General features: G+C 45.7%; 1 protein-coding gene across 1 annotated transcript in view; it reads right to left on the bottom strand.

Annotated features, from left to right (window-relative positions):
- Positions 1–15,928, bottom strand: part of NEK2 (NIMA related kinase 2) — a 118,836-nt gene extending 102,908 nt beyond the window's left edge. The window contains exon 1 of the mRNA XM_033939813.1: positions 15,575–15,928. Coding sequence (XP_033795704.1) covers positions 15,575–15,670 — 96 coding nt within the window. The 5' untranslated portion in view covers positions 15,671–15,928. The remainder of the gene's footprint in view (positions 1–15,574) is intronic.
- Between the last annotated feature and the right edge of the window lie 2,193 nt (positions 15,929–18,121).

The raw sequence follows: 18,121 nt of genomic DNA on the forward strand, positions 1-18,121 counted from the left end.
AGGGAATTAAAGGAGATGCCAGGGCTTGGAGCGTAGGAGGAAGGTATGCCAGTCTAAGGGAAAAGGAAGGGGGAGATGTGAGAGCATGGAGGGGGAGCGAAAGATGGAAGAAAAGGAAAGGAGAGAGATGCCAGAGAATCAGGGAAGGGGAGATACCAGACTATGAGGAGAGGTGTGGGAGAGGGAAGGCGAGGAGAGAGATGCCAGACCAATGGGGTGAAAGGAGAGATGGAAGGGGGAGGCATACAGTTTCTGGAAGGGGCATAGAAGGAGAGAAGATGCCATATAGGGGAAGAGAGACGGCAGACAGTGGATGGAAGGAAGAGAGTTACAAGAAGATGAGGAAAGGAGAAACCACAAAAGACAAAGGTAGAAAAAAATTTCTATTTATTTATTGCTTTAGGAGACATGTGTCACTGTTTCTGTGAAGCATTGTATGCAGAGTCCAGCTTCTTGCTGGTTCAATTTAACCTTTGTCTATGTATTTTTATTTTATCCCCCCTTTTACAAAACTGTGAAGCGTTTTTAGCACCAGCCTTGGTGGTAGCAGCTCTGATGCTCAGAATTTTATGAGCATCAGAGCTGTTACCTCCGTAGCTAAAATCCACACTACAGTTTTGTAAAAGAGGGAGGGGTTAGTTTGTGATTACATATTCCTTACTAGGCGAAGGTGTTTTCTGTGTTCTGTGTGTTCGAAAGACATGGTTTTCTGTTAGGATTGACGGTGTAGGATTGATCTGTGCTGGTCTGGCTTGTTTAGTTTTACAATGGGTGTATTGATGTACTGTTCACTGCAATATGTAAGATGCTGCCTTTTCCTAGGTACTCATGTGTGACGTGTGGCTTGTTACTAAAAATCACGTTTTTCGTACAGATGGGGGGGGGGGGGTGCCAAAAAATGATGGGCCCCGGGTGTTACATATGCTAGGTACACCACTGCATTATGTAAAGATACCAGAAAGCTGGCGAAGCAAAAACTTTAAGTAAATTGTTATTCTTCTAAGTTTTGAGTATTTAACCCTCCCACAATCTCATGGGCACTCGTTTCAAGTTTATTGAGATTTTGATTTAAACGCAATATCAAATATTTTCAATGTGTATAACAAAAATAAATTTTGGGAAATAAATAAAACCATTTGAACAATAAACATACAAACATATCCATAGATGATTAAAATTACATAAGGAGTACAAGGATAAACTACATTTGTTTAAAAATGCGTCCTCTGCGCCTGCTCATAAATTTGTGGAGTATGTAATTTGTCGCTCATGCATATTTTTTTTTGCACACACCTCATCAATCCTTAGAGGGAACACTGGTAACATCATCCACAGAACCTGGTATGGACACTACCAAATGAATTGTCATTTAAATTTTTTTTTTTACACTGCCTAAACCACATGTGTGCTGGTGCCTTCCCACCTGACACTGGCTCACAGGACATCAGTTCATTAAAAAGCTAAGAAGCCAACTAGGGGAGATGGCGGGTTATGAGAATATATGCCTGCTGTCCTAGGAGAACACCTGCTTCAAAGACAAAATGGGCATAATATTCTCACACATGGGACCTCCCAAAATGCCAGGATCATGGCTCTGGATGAGGATAATGGATCTATAAACATAAGCCTAATGAAACCCAAGAAGATTGGAGGGAAAGTTAACACTCAGCAAGTAAAAATATTCTGCAAAACTGCTTGTCCAACTATCTCTTCTGGAGTTTTGTTCTAAACAGTAGTGAGAAGTAAAGGTGTGAATTGAGAACCAAGTGGCCGCTTTGCAGATGTTCTCTATGGATGCAGAGCAAAAATGAACCACTGAATCAGCCAGGCATTGTGTGCTGTTAAAAATGGCCCTGCAGTGTCAGCCCAGCCTGAGTATATGCGAAGGAGATACAGTCAGCCATCCAAGTGGGGCTAGCTCTCTTGGAAACAGGAACTCCAAGTCTGATATGGGGGGTGTTCCCCTTTCCCCCAAGGGCCTTCCTGAGCATCAGGTCCAGTGGGGGGATCTTGGGGATAGGACCATTGACCTCTCAGGGATGCTGCCAGCTCAACTCTAAAATGCTCTCGCCCCCCTCCACTCAGCCATATTTAAGGTAGCCCTCCCCAGCCTACCGAGGTATCTGGTGGTCCAGCAGGGGTCTTCGTGGTAGGAGCACGGCCCTTTTGCTCCTGCCTTCTTGAAGCTTCCTTCTAAAATAGCTGCTGCAACCTTTCCTAGATGCTTGCAGCATTTCCAGTAAGTGTGAGAGGTCACGGCAGCCATTTTAGAAGACAGCCATGAGGAGGCAGAAGCAAAAGGGCCCTGCTCCTACCTTGAAGACTCCAACTGAACCACCAGGCACTTTGGTAGGTCAAGGGGGAGGGACAGAAGAACTGCAGGTTGCTGACCTTGCCCTAGCCCATGTAACAACTCTTCCCTCCCTCCATACACCTCCTCTCGATGCATGCATCATTTCTCCCTCTTCCCACACACCCCAAGCCTGTGCAGCGTCTTATCAGCCTTTCTCTTCAGGCCAATGGCAGCGTCCCTTCTCTCCTCTACACTACCTGAAGCTGCCCCTAAGCCTTCAGAGGGAAGGTTTCAGGGTCAGCTGCCAGTAGCATAGAGGAAGGAACATTGCTAGTGGCCTGAAAAGAGCAAGCAGGTGCACGAGAAGAAGGTACCTTCCCCACAGGACCCCTGAACAAAGATGACCCATCCTCACAGGATCCCCCCTCCCTGAATCTCAAGAGGATCCCTGCAGGATCCCCAAGGACCTAGAGGAGACACCCATAGGATCCTCACTGACTCGTGATTCCCATGGTCCCTATTCCCATGCAGCTCTCTATAGAAAAGCTTGACCCAGAGTAGTATCCAGAAGAGTTCCAATGAACATGAGCACCTGAGATGGTAGTTGATGACAAACCTGAAGAGCTCCAGAAGATGAATTGCTGAGTTGATGGCATGTTGAGCTGTTTGCGATGAGGCAGCTCTGATCAATTAGTTGTCTAAGTAGGAAAATACGTGAACACCCCCACATGCCAATGCTGCCAACTACCACCAGAAATTTCATGAAGACTCAAGAGACTGAAGCCAATCCAAAGGGTAAGACTTGGAATTGGAAATGTCAAGAACCAGTGCAGAAAATAATATCCATCCTACCTGCTCACAGAAAGTGAGTATAGGCCTCTTAGAGCTAGACAACATAGCCAATCACCCTTTTTCAGCAGAGGTAGAAGGGCTCCCAGAGAGACCATACAAAACCTCTCCTTCAACATGTACCAGGTCTAACAATTAAATTCACGCACTCATCCTACAAAAGGTGCTACATACCTCATTGCTGAATATCACTTTGGTCACCTTCGAAGTACCCCCCTTGGAAACCTATGTATCGACGCAAGTGCCTAGTCCATCATTCAAAGCAATTTTGGAACTCTTTCTGGAATGCCCATCAGAGCTGTCATATTACTCTTGATGTCCTGAATGTTATCAAAATGTCTTCCTTTCAATATTTCCTTTATCTTTGGGTAAAAAAAAGAATCACTGGGGACAAGATCAGGTGAGTAGGGAGGGTATTCCAATGCAGTTATTTGTTTACTGGCTAAAACCTTCCTCACAGTGCCGTGTGAGCTGATACACTGTCATGATGCAAAGTCATGAGTTGTTGACGAAAAGTTCAGGTTATTTTTGTCTTAAATTTTTTCACGCAGCCTTTTCAGCACTTCCAAATAGTAAACTTGGTTAACTGTTTGTCCAGTTGGTGCAAATTCATAATGAATAATCCCCCTCTGATATCAAAAAAGGTTAGCAACATCATTTTGATTCTTGATTTGGAATGACAGAACTATTTTGGTCGTGACTTCCATTATGCACTTTGACGCTTTGTTTCAGGGTCGTATTGGTACACCCATGTTTCATCACCTCTGATAACATGACCCAAAACACTGTCTTACCTCTCCAAAAGATCTTGGCAAACTTCAACTCTCCTTTGCTTTTGTTCATCAGTGAGCTCCTTCAGGACCATTTTTTCACACACCTGTCTCATGCCAATATTTCAGTTAAGATTTTCCTGTTTCTCTACTGATGTTTACTTGGTCTGTTAGGCTTCTCAGTCAGCCAATGATTTTGACGCAAAATTTGACAAATTTTTGCAATGTTTTTGTCAGTTCTGCTCGTTACTGGCCGCCCTGACCTCTCATCAGTGACGCTTTCTCTTCCCTCAGAAAAATGTTTAATCTATTTGTAAACTGCTGTTTTCTTCATGGCATTATACGTCCCTGATTTCACTTCCCCTCTTACCAAGTTTAAGAAATTTAATGTTTGTTCAATGCTCTAATTCAAGCTCCAACATTCTCACAACGGTACACAAAAACATGCAAAAATAATGACCACCACACGTTGACACAAACACAGCTGTGAGACATAGATATACCAAGGTTATGAAACCTTACCGAGCTGTTTGTACAGTACTGTACAGCCAACTTAAGCACACAGTGGCATATTCATGAACTTAATTGTCAGATCTCATATTTGCTGAGGCCATGGAGGTCTAGACTAGGATGAAAGCATCTGGTCGTTTGGTATTAGGAAATATTTTGAGTAGAATCCCCAGCCTCTCTCCCACAAAGGAACAGATTCTATTGAGTTTTAGCTGCAGATGGTTCTTTTTTTAAAATTATTTATTCATTTTATAATTCACAAGTGTACAGTAAATATCAAACAATTAGAATACAATATCACTTGAAAATCTACCATATCATACAACAAAAAGATATATCCCCCACCCCCTCCCACTTCCATATACAACAAAAAAATATACCACATGAATATAATATCTTATTCATATATATTATTAATAGAAATCCAACCCCCCCCCCAATCCACATGTAAGAATTAAAATTGGGAAAAGTGTTCTTGACAAGATGGTTCTTGATAAGAGGGTTTTCTGGAGGGAGCTGAAAGGAGACTTTTGGTAGGTGTTTTGGAGGTTTTCTGAGCAAGCACAGTGCATAGCCCTGAGTGATGACTCAAAGCACCCACTAATCTGTAATAAGAACCCAATGTTGATGGAAGTAGAGCAATCTGCCTCTGATGGAAAGATTGGGAGGAAGAAGTAGGAAAATATTGGAAATGCTCTCTAGAAAGGTTAAAGCTGTGATTTTTGTGCCCTTTGTCTTGCGTGAGGTCGTTCAGGAGCAAGTCTAGAAAATGAAGGCAGCTGATCGGTGTTATAATAGGAATGTCTAGAGGTGGCAGAATATCTTCTAGAGAGACAATGAAGATTGAGAGTGTGTGGTTTAGATAAAGTGGTCATAGTTAGTGTTTTATCTTATCTGCAGCTTCTTCAATTTTATCCCCAAACAGATTATCTCCCTTATAAGGCACATTTGAAAGGCATGCTTGTACTGAAGTTTTCAGATCAGATACTAAGCCAAGCCAAATGGCATTGCCACTGCAGATGTCCTTGAAGAAGCAAAAAGTGTTGAAAAAGACTAGACATTCTCCTCTCATAGTGAACAAGTTTTGAGACAATTGCTGAAACTGGTTTAGTTTGTCTGGAGGGAGGAATTCCTCAAAAACTCTACATGTCCATTTATTTTAAATTCTTAACTTAAAAAAACTGTCAAAATTGGTAGTCCAAAATTTTATTGATGAGCATACAAGATTGGAAAATGTGTTTGCCAAAAAACGTCCAATGGCTTGGCTTCTCTTCCTAGAGGAGCAGAAGCACAAGATTATGAGCATGTGAACACTTAAGGGCAGACTCCACAACTAATAAATGATGTTGAAGTTAAGTTTTATCAAATCCTGGACAGCTCTAAATTCTATATATTGTGTCTATCTTTTTAAAAGCCACTTGGACTGATAGGGGATTATCACAATTCTTAAATAAGGTATCTTTCATGACCCTATGAAAAGGAACCTTAATGTATTCTTTTGGAGATGCTTCAAAGTCAAGAAACTCAAATAGTCCAGGGTAAGGTCCTCCTCGGTTTCCATACTGATGGGCAAAACCTGTCCCATATGCCTTACAAAGCCAGTAAAAAATATACTTTCTGGTGAAACTTGTGTTATTCAGGAGGAGGGAAGAATCAGAAAGTATACCATAAGATTCTTCTTCCAAGTATGCTGGCATATCCTCATCTGAATGATTGGAAATATCAGTCAGACTCCTCGAAGTACTCTCTGCTAGGTGAGTCAGGGAGGGGGGGGGGGTATCAAGAGGAGTATCTACTGTGTGTCAAGATGTAGGTTGATGGTCTGAGGCAGAACTCCTCTACCAATGACGATGGATGCATCAAACAGGTCCATGCCGACTCTTACTTCATCCTTCATGTGAAAGCTAAGGCTAAGAGATCAAGTTGTAATGTGTGGTAGAGTGAGGATGGAGAGCTCATGGATTTAAGGCTATAGGCATGAGGGACTGGAATTTATCAATAAGCTGAAAAATAATCCCTCTTTACAAACATTATAGAAGACCTATAGGCTTGGGCTGCCTTCTGAAACAATTCTAAAGCATGGGTGTAAATAGCACACATACTCAACGACGAAGGCCATGATACAATGGTTTAGAATGCATTGGTCAAATTTGCCCTGATACAAACTGGTACCCACAAAAGGAAAACATGCAAAATATGTTGCTAAACATGTGCTTTCTGGGACAGTGGTAACAAGTTTATGCAGGTACTCACCTTAATCCCATCTCCACACTCTGTGAAAATTGAAAAACTTACATTGCTGACCCCAAAACTACTAACATGTTTTTTTCCAATATGGCAGCTGCTAAAAAGGACAATGGAGCACATTTCACTAGGACCAGGCATTTGGAGGAGAGAGTAGTCTAAACCAGAGAACCTCTGTAGTTTAACAGAAATCAGAAGTCAACGTCCATTTTATCAATGTTAGAACAGACTATTTAAATAGTTCAAACCTGTTTGAAATGGATTATTTCCGTTTTAAGGGTAATTTACTAACCCCCCCTCATTTTACAAAACTGTAGCTTGGTTTTTAGCGCAGGCCATGGCAGTAACCGCTCCGACGCTCATAGGAATTCTTTGAGCGTCAGAGCTAATACCACTGCGAAGGGCGATAAAAACCATCCTATGGTTTTATAAAAAGAGTGGGTAAATGTCCATTACAATATGTTTAGAAGAAAAATGTATATTAGAACTAGATCCTCTGTACTGTATATATCTTACTAGGACAACCACACTGCTTCATAAACATGATAAATTGTAACCCGTCCTGTATTTATTATCCATGACAAATTGTAAACCGTTCTAACTGCATGTTATGTATGTTAAATATATGTTGACTGTATATTATGTATGTTAACCTATAAAGCACAGTTACTTACCGTAACAGGTGTTATCCAGGGACAGCGGGCAGATATTCTCACATGTGGGTGACGTCATCCACGGAGCCCCGATGCGGACAGCTTTTCAAGCAAACTTGATTGAAGATTTCAAGTTTGCTAGTGCTGCACCACGCATGTGTGTGCCTTCCTGATCCACTAGAGGGCGCATCCCCTCCTCATGGTCTTCAGTTTAGATAGCTAGCAAAGAAGCCAACCTTGGGGAGGCGGGCGGGTTGTGAGAATATCTGCCTGCTGTCCCTGGATAACACCTGTTACGGTAAGTAACTGTGCTTTATCCCAGGACAAGCAGGCAGCATATTCTCACATGTGGGTGACCTCCAAGCTAACCAAAAAGGGACGGAGGGAAGTTGGCAATTCAAGAAAACAGATTACACAAAACCGACTGGCCAAACCGGCCGTCGCTCCTAGACAGAGTATCCAGACAGTAGTGGGAGGTGAAAGAATGAACCGAAGACCAAGTGGCAGCCTTGCAAATCTCGATAGGCGTTGACCTGAGGGAAGCTACAGAAGCCGCCATCGCTCGGACTCTATGTCCCGGGACTCGACCATGCCGCGCGAGACCAGCCTGAGCGTAGCAAAAAGAAATACTAGCAGCCAACCAGTTGGACGAGGTGCGCTGGGAAACTGGGCGTCCCACCCGAGTAGGGCCAAAGGACAAAAACAATTGAGGAACCGTCCGATGAGACTGAGTGCGTTGAAGATAAAAAGCCAATGCCCTCTTACAGTCAATCGTATGAAGCGCCACCACGCCAGGATGAGAGTGGGGCTTCGGAAAAAAGACCGGAAGAACAATGGAACGATTGAGATGAAAGTCCAAAACCTTCTTGGGCAAGAACTTGGAATGAGTACGCAGGACCACTGTGTCCTGACAAAAAACAGCAGAAGACGGGTCCGCAACTAGAGGTTGCAGCTCACAGACTCTACGAACAGACGTGAGACCAACCAGGAATACCACCCTCCAGGTGAAACAGATCAAAAGAGCGTTATCAATGGGTTCAAACGGAGGTTTCACCAATTGAGCCAGGACCATCCTAAGATCCCAAACCACCGGAGGGGGCTTGAGCGGAGGATGAACAGTGAAGAGACCCTTCAGAAAGCGGGAAACCGTCGGATGGACGGAGAACAGCTTCCCATTCAGCGGCCGAAGAAAGGCAGCAATCGCACAAAGGTGGACTCGGATAGATGTCGATTTGAGACCAGACCGAGACAAGTGGACAGATAATCCAGCACTGAAGGCAAGGAGGCAGAGAGTGGATCCATGCCGTGCTCAGCACACCACGCAGCAAAGCAGGAGCATTTCTGGGAAAAGCATTGCCGAGTGGAGCCCATACGAAAAGCCTCGAGAATATCCCCACCGACTGAGAGAAACAGAAGGAGGGAGGCACGTTGCGAGGAACCAAGCTGATAAGTGGAGAGACTGCAGATTGGGAGGCAACAGAAACCTCAACACTGAGACAGCAGAGAAGGGAACATAGGTAGAAGCAGAGGCTCCCTGACACGCTGAAGGAGCAGGGAGAACCACAGCTGTCAGGGCCACAGAGGAGCCAGCAAGATCATGGTGGCGCATCAAAGATCTGAGAATCAGAGTAAAGGGAGGGAACGCATAGAGGAACCTGCCCATCCAATCGAGAAGGAAAGCATCCACCTCGATGCGAACCCGGGAGAACATCCTCGAGCAATATAGAGGCAACCAGTGAGTGAGGGGCGAAGCGAACAGAACTACCTGTGGGGTTCCCCACCGAACAACCACATGCCGCAGAGTCTGAGAATGGAGCGACCATTCATGCGGCCGAAAAGGGCGACTCAACGTGTCCATCAGACAATGCTGCTCGTCCCGGAAATACACTGCCCGAAGAAAGAAGTAGTGGTGTAACGCCCCCTGCCAATGACGAAGGGCTTCCCTGCAAAATAACAGGGAACCTGTACACCCTGGCTTGGGCACAGTACATCGCCACCGGGATGTCGGGACGCACCAGGGCCCCGCAATCTTGCAACCAAGAACGAAAATCCACCACGCATTATAAATGGCCCGGAGCTCCAGCAGATTGTTGCGGCTGCGACGGTCCGCACCCGACCAAAGACCCTGAGTCCGAAGGCCGTCGAGGTGCACCCCTAAGCCTATGCCGAGGAGTCCATCGGCAGAACCTTCTGATGCGGGGATACGAAGAGGTGGCCCACCAACAAAACAAGCATGTCAAGGAGGGAGGCACCACAATGTGCTGGGAAGCGGGATCCCGATCCTGCCATAACTGAGATGCTCGGGTCCAGCGGGGAACACGAAGATAAAACCAGGCGAACATCGGGACATGAACCATGGAGACCCATGATCCCAAAAGGATCAGCATCAGCTCGGCCAAGGCCGAAAACCGCTGAGACACCATCTGACTCAAGCGCAGACAGGCGGCCTGCCGAGGCAGAGGCAGAAAAAACCGGAGGCGGACCGAGGACAGAGGGGCCACCATCCGGCATAACCAAACAAGGACCTCCCCCTGAGGCCGAGACAAGAAGGAGCGCAGACCAACTGGGTCCAGGTCCGCCCCGACAGACTCCCGAGACTGGGGTGGGCAGGCCAGGACCAGACGCAGATGGGAGGATGGGAATGCCCAACCGACAGAAGCGAGGCTATACTCCCGGTGCGTAGACACGGAGACACCTCTCCCGAAGGGAGGGGAGGAATCCCCAGAAGGAGAGCCGCCCGGAGGCTATGCGAGAATAGTCAAAAAGACGGCCAGGAGTCGCCGAAGCCGGCGGCTGGACCATAACCCGGCGCTGCTGCAGCTATTGCGGCTGCTGCAAAGGAGGCCGAGATAACACAAGAAAGGTATCCGGAGGGCCCCTCCGGAGTAGGAGTCCAAACCACCAAGGAAGACGGGATTCAGCTGAAGGCGTCCTGATAGGCGAAGGACCGGTCGCGTCCTGAGAGGCGGTTAGTGGCCACCGCAAGAGAGGCCTCAAGAAGCGCAGAACTCACGCAAGTAAAAGTGGCAAGACGATCCTGGAGGTTCGGATCCTCAGCCACACTCTGCGCCAAGCGAGATGACGCATGGCAGGAGCAATAGAGCCGGAGCAGGGAGAGAGTCTCCTCCAGGAAACGGAACTCCGTACTACAAGAGTCCGTCACGGCTGCCCGGACTGAACCGAAGAGAAAGCGGAGAACCCTTTCGAACAGGAGCCGGAGACGCCGAGGCACAGAGCCCCAGACGACGTCAAGGCACTAAGCCCCCGTCAATAACGGGGCGCAAACCCGCAGTCGACGCCGAGGCCCAAAGCCTCAGCCGCTGCGGAGGTATAAAGCCCCCAGCGACGTTGCGGCCCCAAGCCACAGTCGACATCGAGACACAAGGCCACAGCCAACCAAAGGGCACAAAGCCCCAAGCGACGGCAAGTCACAAAGCTCCAGTCGACGGCGAGGCACGAAGACTCGGCAACGACGAGGCACAGGGCTCCTGCCAACAATGAGGCCCCCAGCCTCAGTCGACGTCGAGGCACAAGCCTCAGGCGACGTCGAAGCACAGCGTCAAGTGACGCGGAGCACACGGCCGCAGCCGACGTCGAAGGTACAAAGCATCCGTCGACGTCGAGACACCCAGCCCCAGTCGACGTCGAGGCAGTAAGTCGAGGCACCAAGCCGTATTCTACGTCGAGGCACAAGGCCTCAGGCGGCGGTGAGGCACCGAGCCACAGTCGACGTCGAGGCACCGAGCCGCAGTCGACGTCGAGGCACCGAGCCGCAGTCGACGTCGAGGCACCGAGCCTGAGATGAGGTCGAGGCACGAAGCCCCGGTCGACGTCGAGGCACGAGGCCCCGGTCGACGTCGAGGCACGAGGCCCCGGTCGACGTCGAGGCACGAGGCCCCGGTCGACGTCGAGGCACGAGGCCCCGGTCGACGTCGAGGCACGAGGCCCCGGTCGACGTCGAGGCACGAGGCCCCGGTCGACGTCGAGGCACGAGGTCTCAGTCGACGTCGAGGCACGAGGTCTCAGTCGACGTCGAGGCACGAGGTCTCAGTCGACGTCGAGGCACGAGGTCTCAGTCGACGTCGAGGCACGAGGTCTCAGTCGACGTCGAGGCACGAGGTCTCAGTCGACGTCGAGGCACCAAGCCCCGGTCGACGTCGAGGCACCAAGCCCCGGTCGACGTCGAGGCACCAAGCCCCGGTCGACGTCGAGGCACCAAGCCCCGGTCGACGTCGAGGCACCAAGCCCCGGTCGACGTCGAAGCACCAAGCCCCGGTCGACGTCGAGGCACCAAGCCCCGGTCGACGTCGAGGCACCAAGCCCCGGTCGACGTCGAGGCACCAAGCCTCAGTCGACGTCGAGGCACGAAGCCTCAGCCGACGTCGAGACACGAAGCTCCAGTCGTCGTCGAGGCACATCGAGGTTCAGAAGTCGGCACCGTACCAATGAAACTGGTAATAAAGGTGCAGCAGTGCGCTCCATAAAGGGCAACCTCGAGATGAGTATTCCCTTGAAAGGAGGCACGCTTCGAAGGTCTCGTAGAGGCGGGCACGACTGCACATGATGCCTGGAATGCCTGAGACTCAGCCGGTGGCATTACCGAGGTAACGCAGCTAGAAGAACAGAAAGAAAGAAAGAAGACTTACCGGGGATCGAAACTACTCAGTCCGATTCCAACGAAGGAAAAAGGGTCCCGGCCATCCTGCTCACACGAGGTGAGGCCAGGGAAGAAGAAAATACAGCTGCAGCCAAAAGAGGCCTAGCCGCATGGCTGAGGCCCAAGAAGGGCCTGCCGGTGGAACCAATAAAAAGTGCTTTTTTTTTTTTTTTTTTTGAAACAAAGGAATACACGATCAATCAACAAACGCACAGCGACTCCCTAACAAAATAAAGAAGCCGCGATGCTAGAAAGGCACTTAGAAGAACGCAGAGAAGAGAGACAGGGCTTTCTGGCTCCGCGGAAAACTAAGAACTGAAGACCATGAGGAGGGGATGCGCCCTCTAGTGGATCAGGAAGGCACACACATGCGTGGTGCAGCACTAGCAAACTTGAAATCTTCAATCAAGTTTGCTTGAAAAGCTGTCCGCATCGGGGCTCCGTGGATGACGTCACCCACATGTGAGAATATGCTGCCTGCTTGTCCTGGGATAAAGCTCAGTATGATTATTCATTATATAGTTAATACATAAGTTTCTATTTCCCTCCTGGTTAAAGCAGCAATAGCTCACAACCTATCAAATGTTTCCCTCTATACTTCCATTTTCCATGCCTCTCAGTGTTATCCTGCCCAATTTGGCTACTTTTTAAAGCCCTCGGCGAGAAATAAAAGGCTTTTGGCGGGTTTTTGGGCTACTTTGAGGCAAATGGTCTATTTTGGGCGGGTGATGGTTCCAGACCTCTTATTGCTGAGAGTTTTTTTTCATTGGTTCAGCTGCAGCACAACGGGCCAATCACAAACGACCTTAGAACTCTAGGTCATTTGTGATTGGTCCATTGGGCACCTAGCTGAGCCAATGAAATTCTGGCGCTGCGGCAAGAAGTTCACTGCCACCCAACTGAGCCCTGAGTCGAGACCCGAGGACTAGTAACCGCCTCCAACTGATCTGAGGGAGATTGGTTGTGTTAGAGGGTCTCTGAAGAAGGAAAGCTGTAGGATTGTTGGGCGACCTCAGGTATGTGTTTGACTGTGGGAGATGGAGGGGGCTTTCAAGGAGAGGTGCTGGATTGCGTGCAGGGAGGAGAAGGAGGGTGACATGTTGGACCTGAGAGAAAAAGCAGACCACGGGGAGGGGAGACTGGTTTGCGAATGCGTGAAAAGAGGGGTGGTCGAAGTTTGAGAGTGTGAATGCAGCAGTGTGTGTGTTACTTGGTATCTGAATTAATTCCCTTCTTTTCTTCCCTTTCTCCTCCCTGCATATTTTTGTTTTACGTATATAAAGGTCCTTGTAGCAGAGCACTGCTTCCCTTTTGCATCCTATTCTAAAGATGAATCATTGTATACAACTGCTTCTTTTTTTTTTTTTTAATATTTTATTTATAAATTTTTCATTCTTACAATAATTTCATTGTACATAAAGCTTAAATTAATACATGAAAAATTATGATTCTAAATAATTCATCTTATCATATAAAATATAACCCTCCCCTTTTTTCATTTCTTATTTCCACATAATATACATTCCCCTCCCCACGCTAATATAACTATTACTAATGTGCTATGAAATCTGATCATTGGAATAGCGGGTCAATGGTTCCCAAATTTTCTTAAAATTATGAATATTTCCCTGTTGTAATGCTATTGTTTTTTCCATTTTGTATATATGACAGACTGAATTCCACCAAAATGTATAGTTTAATTTGGAATAATCCTTCCAATTTTGAGTTATTTGTTGCATGGCGACCCCTGTCAATATTAATAATAGTTTGTTATTGTTTGCTGAAATCGGACTCTGAGTTCTCATTGCTGTACCAAATAGTATAGTATCATATGAGAGGTATGCCTGTCAATGTTGTTGGCTAGAGCTTGAGTAAGGAGATAGCTCTAGAATAAACATCATTTAAGCCTTTTAACTAAGATCTCAGGTAAAGTCTGAGCTTTGAGCTGAGAGACCGTGCAAAACCACCTGTTTTCAAAAAACAGATTGTTTATGTGTGAGTAGTTGGTTTTATGTGAAAGTTAGTAATGTGTACTGTTATTCTTATGTGCGAGTAGTTGGTTATAGTAATGTGTACTGTTATTCTTATGTGCGAGTAGTTGGTTATAGTAATGTGTACTGTTATTCTTTTTAGGGAATATTTAAAGGACAGACCTATTTATCTTTTAATTTTTAGCAGGAATTCATATTGATGGAAATAAATTGTATCTAAGAAGTGTAATGAATGCTTGGTGGGGCTAATGCAAGCATCAAATGGGCACTGGGCCTTGCAAACTGGGATGTGGGCTACATGACCATCCATCAGTGTTGCCTCTGCTCTGATTTAATTTCCTCTCTCTTTGCTAGATGACCTCACCAAGAAGAGAGTGATATTGCAATGCCAAGAGTACAGTCTACATCTCTCTTGTGAATTGCACTCAGCTTCTCTTTGGTAACATTTTTCTGTGGGGTAGGATTGTGAATACCTCCAAATACCCAACAGGCTGCACCAATAATTAGGTTACCAATTCTTCAGTGGGGTGTTTTCCAGCACTATAAAAAAAAAAGTCTACCCAATGTAGGTGGGGCAATGGGGGGGGTTAAGTGACTTGCTCAGGGTCACAAGCACTGTGGGCTTGAACCCATCGTGGTGGTTTGGCAGGCTTAGGTGTCTGTCCATGAGGACAGACACGATTCTATATAGAACGCCCGTGTGTGATTCTCTAAAGCCGTTTAGGCAGCTTCTGAGACTGGTCATCCTATACAGAATCCGGTCCGTTATGTCCAGAAGTTTGAAGAGCTTTTAATTTTGGGAAAGACTTTTACATTAAGAGCTTATTTTTATTGTGTTTTTCATGAATGTTTTTTTTATTTGAGTTTTGGTCTTTCGTGTACCATTATGGACTGTTTGGGATATGTGCAATGTATAAATAAACAGTTTGTATTTGTTTGATAAATTAGAGGCATTTCAAGTGGCAATCGTTTGGGCTATTTTTGGAGCACAAGTTGGGCTACTTTTTGCCATGAGTTTGGCTGGAAATTTTTTGCGATCTAGCAAATCCTGAAATTGCTCTGCTTATTTCTCTGATTACTCTCATTCCAAACCCCCACCCAACCCTATTGCCCACTACTTAAGTTATTCACATACCCCATCCTTCTATCACGTGTCCATCTCTTCAGCTATATTCTTATGTCCGCACCCTACGTGCAGAATCTTTCAATAAGTTATGCCCATTATACTGTAAACACTGAGCCAGCATGTTCTGGAGGTGCTGTGTTCTCAGATAGCTTATCTCAAGAAGTCTCATGTCCCTCCTCGCTTCCTTCCTCAACAATTTACCAGTTCTGTATTTTTTCTGCAGACTTTTGCAATTTGCAATAATTAATAATGGTTTATTCCATTAACATTACCATCTTGTACATGTTTGTTTTTATTTCGGGGGTGGGGGGTAAATAGTAAGTTTACGTGCATTAACCTGAACAGAACATTTAAAGGAAAAAATGTTTGTTTTTAATTTCTTAAAATTGTAAGGAACCTCCAGCCACTTCCCGAGGCTCTGCTTGTACACACGCAGATCGCAGTCAGCTGATGACAGCCTATGCCTGCCCCCTTCCCTCACCTTTGCATCGCATTTCCTCCGGACTTTTTGACACTTTCCATAGGATCCGGAGCCAATCGTGTATAACACCTCATAATCCTCCAAACGAGATGGCATCGCTGCCACTGACGAGCCCAGCGTCTAGCAACAGATCCCTACGACCTCGTCACCGAATCTCCAAGAAATGAAAGCCTCCCCCCCTCACTATCACAATGTTACAAGAAACAAACAAAAAGCCAGGAATTATCAGTAACTTTTTTTTTCCAGCCCTCGGATTACAAAAATCATATCACCCGGTTACTTTAGCACGCCAACCTTTAAAAGCAACGCTTGGAATACATTCAGCTGATTGGCCGGGTCTAACACTCTCTGAGCTCTCCGATTGGTCTAATAAAGAAATACAAACGAACGCTTCCTGGTTGCTAGGTAGCCAATAAGGCGCCAGCTAGGGCGCGTGTTTCAAACGCTCATTATAGAGGTAAAGAAGCTGTCGCAAGCTGAGCCCCCAACGGCGTACGCGAGGAGAGCGCGAGGTGAGGAGGCGTGACTGCTCCTCCACCTGCTATATAATTAACGTGTATGAGTTACAGTGTAGCGCGCCTGTCTGTTTAATTCAAATTGGTTACACTTTATTTTTTTAATCTTATGGTTTTACTTGATTTTAAACAGATAAATAGGTAACCATATATTTTAGGATAATTCATGTTTTGTTTTTTTATTTTTGGTTGGGGAAGCTGGCTATGGTATGACCAGGGCCAAACTGGGTCTCACAGAAAAGAGGCCTTTGACTGAATATAAAATTAATTTTAGCTACTGAATTTTTCCTTAATTATAGAAGAGTATGCACATTGGATAAAGACGCATTTGAGACAGATAGGACAACTCATCTATTATTAATTCATGCTTAAATACCTAATCTTAATGAGACTTATAGGTCACAATCTCCCCTACCCTCTCCTTTAGGCTTAGCCATATTTTTAAAATTATTCTTCATTACCCTCTGGATGTTTTTTCCCCCCTAAATGTACCTTTATCTTCTTTAAAAAGATTGTAGTTCACCCCTCTTTCCTATTGTATTGATAATTATTGTGGATCTTTTCCAGATAAGCCCCGCCAAAAAGTTAACCCCCGCCACCCAAAAAAGATTATAAAAAAGAGGCGCGATCTTTGCATCATCACTCCTAAAAACCATTTCTGATTCAGGTAGATCTCTTACATCTTCTTTCGTAAAGACCAAAACAATTCTACTATGGTCTTATCCTCCCTGTGTGCCTCTTTTGCTCCTTGATCATCCAATGGACCCACAGATTCCCTCACCGGCTTTCTGCTTCTGATGTACCTAAAATAATTTAATGTGGACAAATGCAAAGTGATGCACATTGGGAAGAATAACCTGAATCACAGTTACCGGATGCTAGGGTCCACCTTGGGGGTTAGCATCCAAGAAAAGGATCTGGGTATCATTGTAGACAATATGATGAAACCTTCTGCTCAATGTGTGGCGGCGGCCAAAAAAGCAAACAGGTTACTGGGAATTATATAAAAAGGGATGGTTAATAAGACCAAGAATGTCATAATGCCCCTGTATCGGTCCATGATGCAACCTCATTTGGAGAACTGCGTTCAATTCTTCCTTATTGCAAGAAAAATATAGTGGCGCTAGAAAAGAAGAGCGATCAAGATGGTAAAGGGGATGGAATTCCTCTCGTATGAGGAAAGACTAAAACAGTTAGGGCTCTTCAGCTTGGTAAAGAGCTGAGGGGAGATATGATTGACATCTACAAAATCCCAAGTGGAGTAAAACGGATACAGGTGGATTGATTTTTTTTGCTCTGTCAAAAATTACAAAGACTAGGGGACACTTGATGAAGCTACACGGAAATACTTTTAAAACCAATAGGAGGAATTTTTTTTTCACTCTGAGAATAGTTAAGCTTTGGAACGCGTTGCCAGAGGATGTGGTAAGAGCAGGTAGCATAGCTGGTTATAAGAAAGATTTGGACAAGTTCCTGGAGGAAAAGTCCATAGTCTGTTATTGAGAAAGACATGGGGGAAGCCACTGCTTGCCCTGTATTAGTAGCATGGAATATTGCTACACCCTGGGTTTTGGCTAGGTACTAGTGACCTGGATTGGCCACCGTGAGAATGGGCTACTGGGCTTGATGTACCATTGGTCTGACCCAGTATGGCTAGTCTTGTGTTCTTTAGCAAGATTTTCTTCATATTCATTTTTAGCTTTCTTTACCAGTGCTTTACATCTACCTTGCCAGTGCTTATGTCTCTTCTTATTTTCTTAATTTGGATCCTTTTTCCATGCTTTAGAGCAGGGGTGTCAAACTCAATCACATAAGGGGCTGAAATCTAAAACATAGGCTACGTCATGGGCCAAATTTTTTATTAAGATATTTAGGGGTCCTTTCATTAATGTACGCTAACCGATTTAGCGCGTGCTAAATGCGCACCTTAATAAAAGGACCCCTTAGTCTTAGTAGAAGTATAGGGTTACAACCTTTCCAACCCCACGCCGGCTCTGTGATGTAAACAAAATAAATAAAAAAGACTTTTCCT

This window comes from Geotrypetes seraphini, chromosome 3 (genome assembly GCF_902459505.1).
Source record: "Geotrypetes seraphini chromosome 3, aGeoSer1.1, whole genome shotgun sequence".
Lineage (NCBI taxonomy): Eukaryota > Metazoa > Chordata > Amphibia > Gymnophiona > Dermophiidae > Geotrypetes > Geotrypetes seraphini.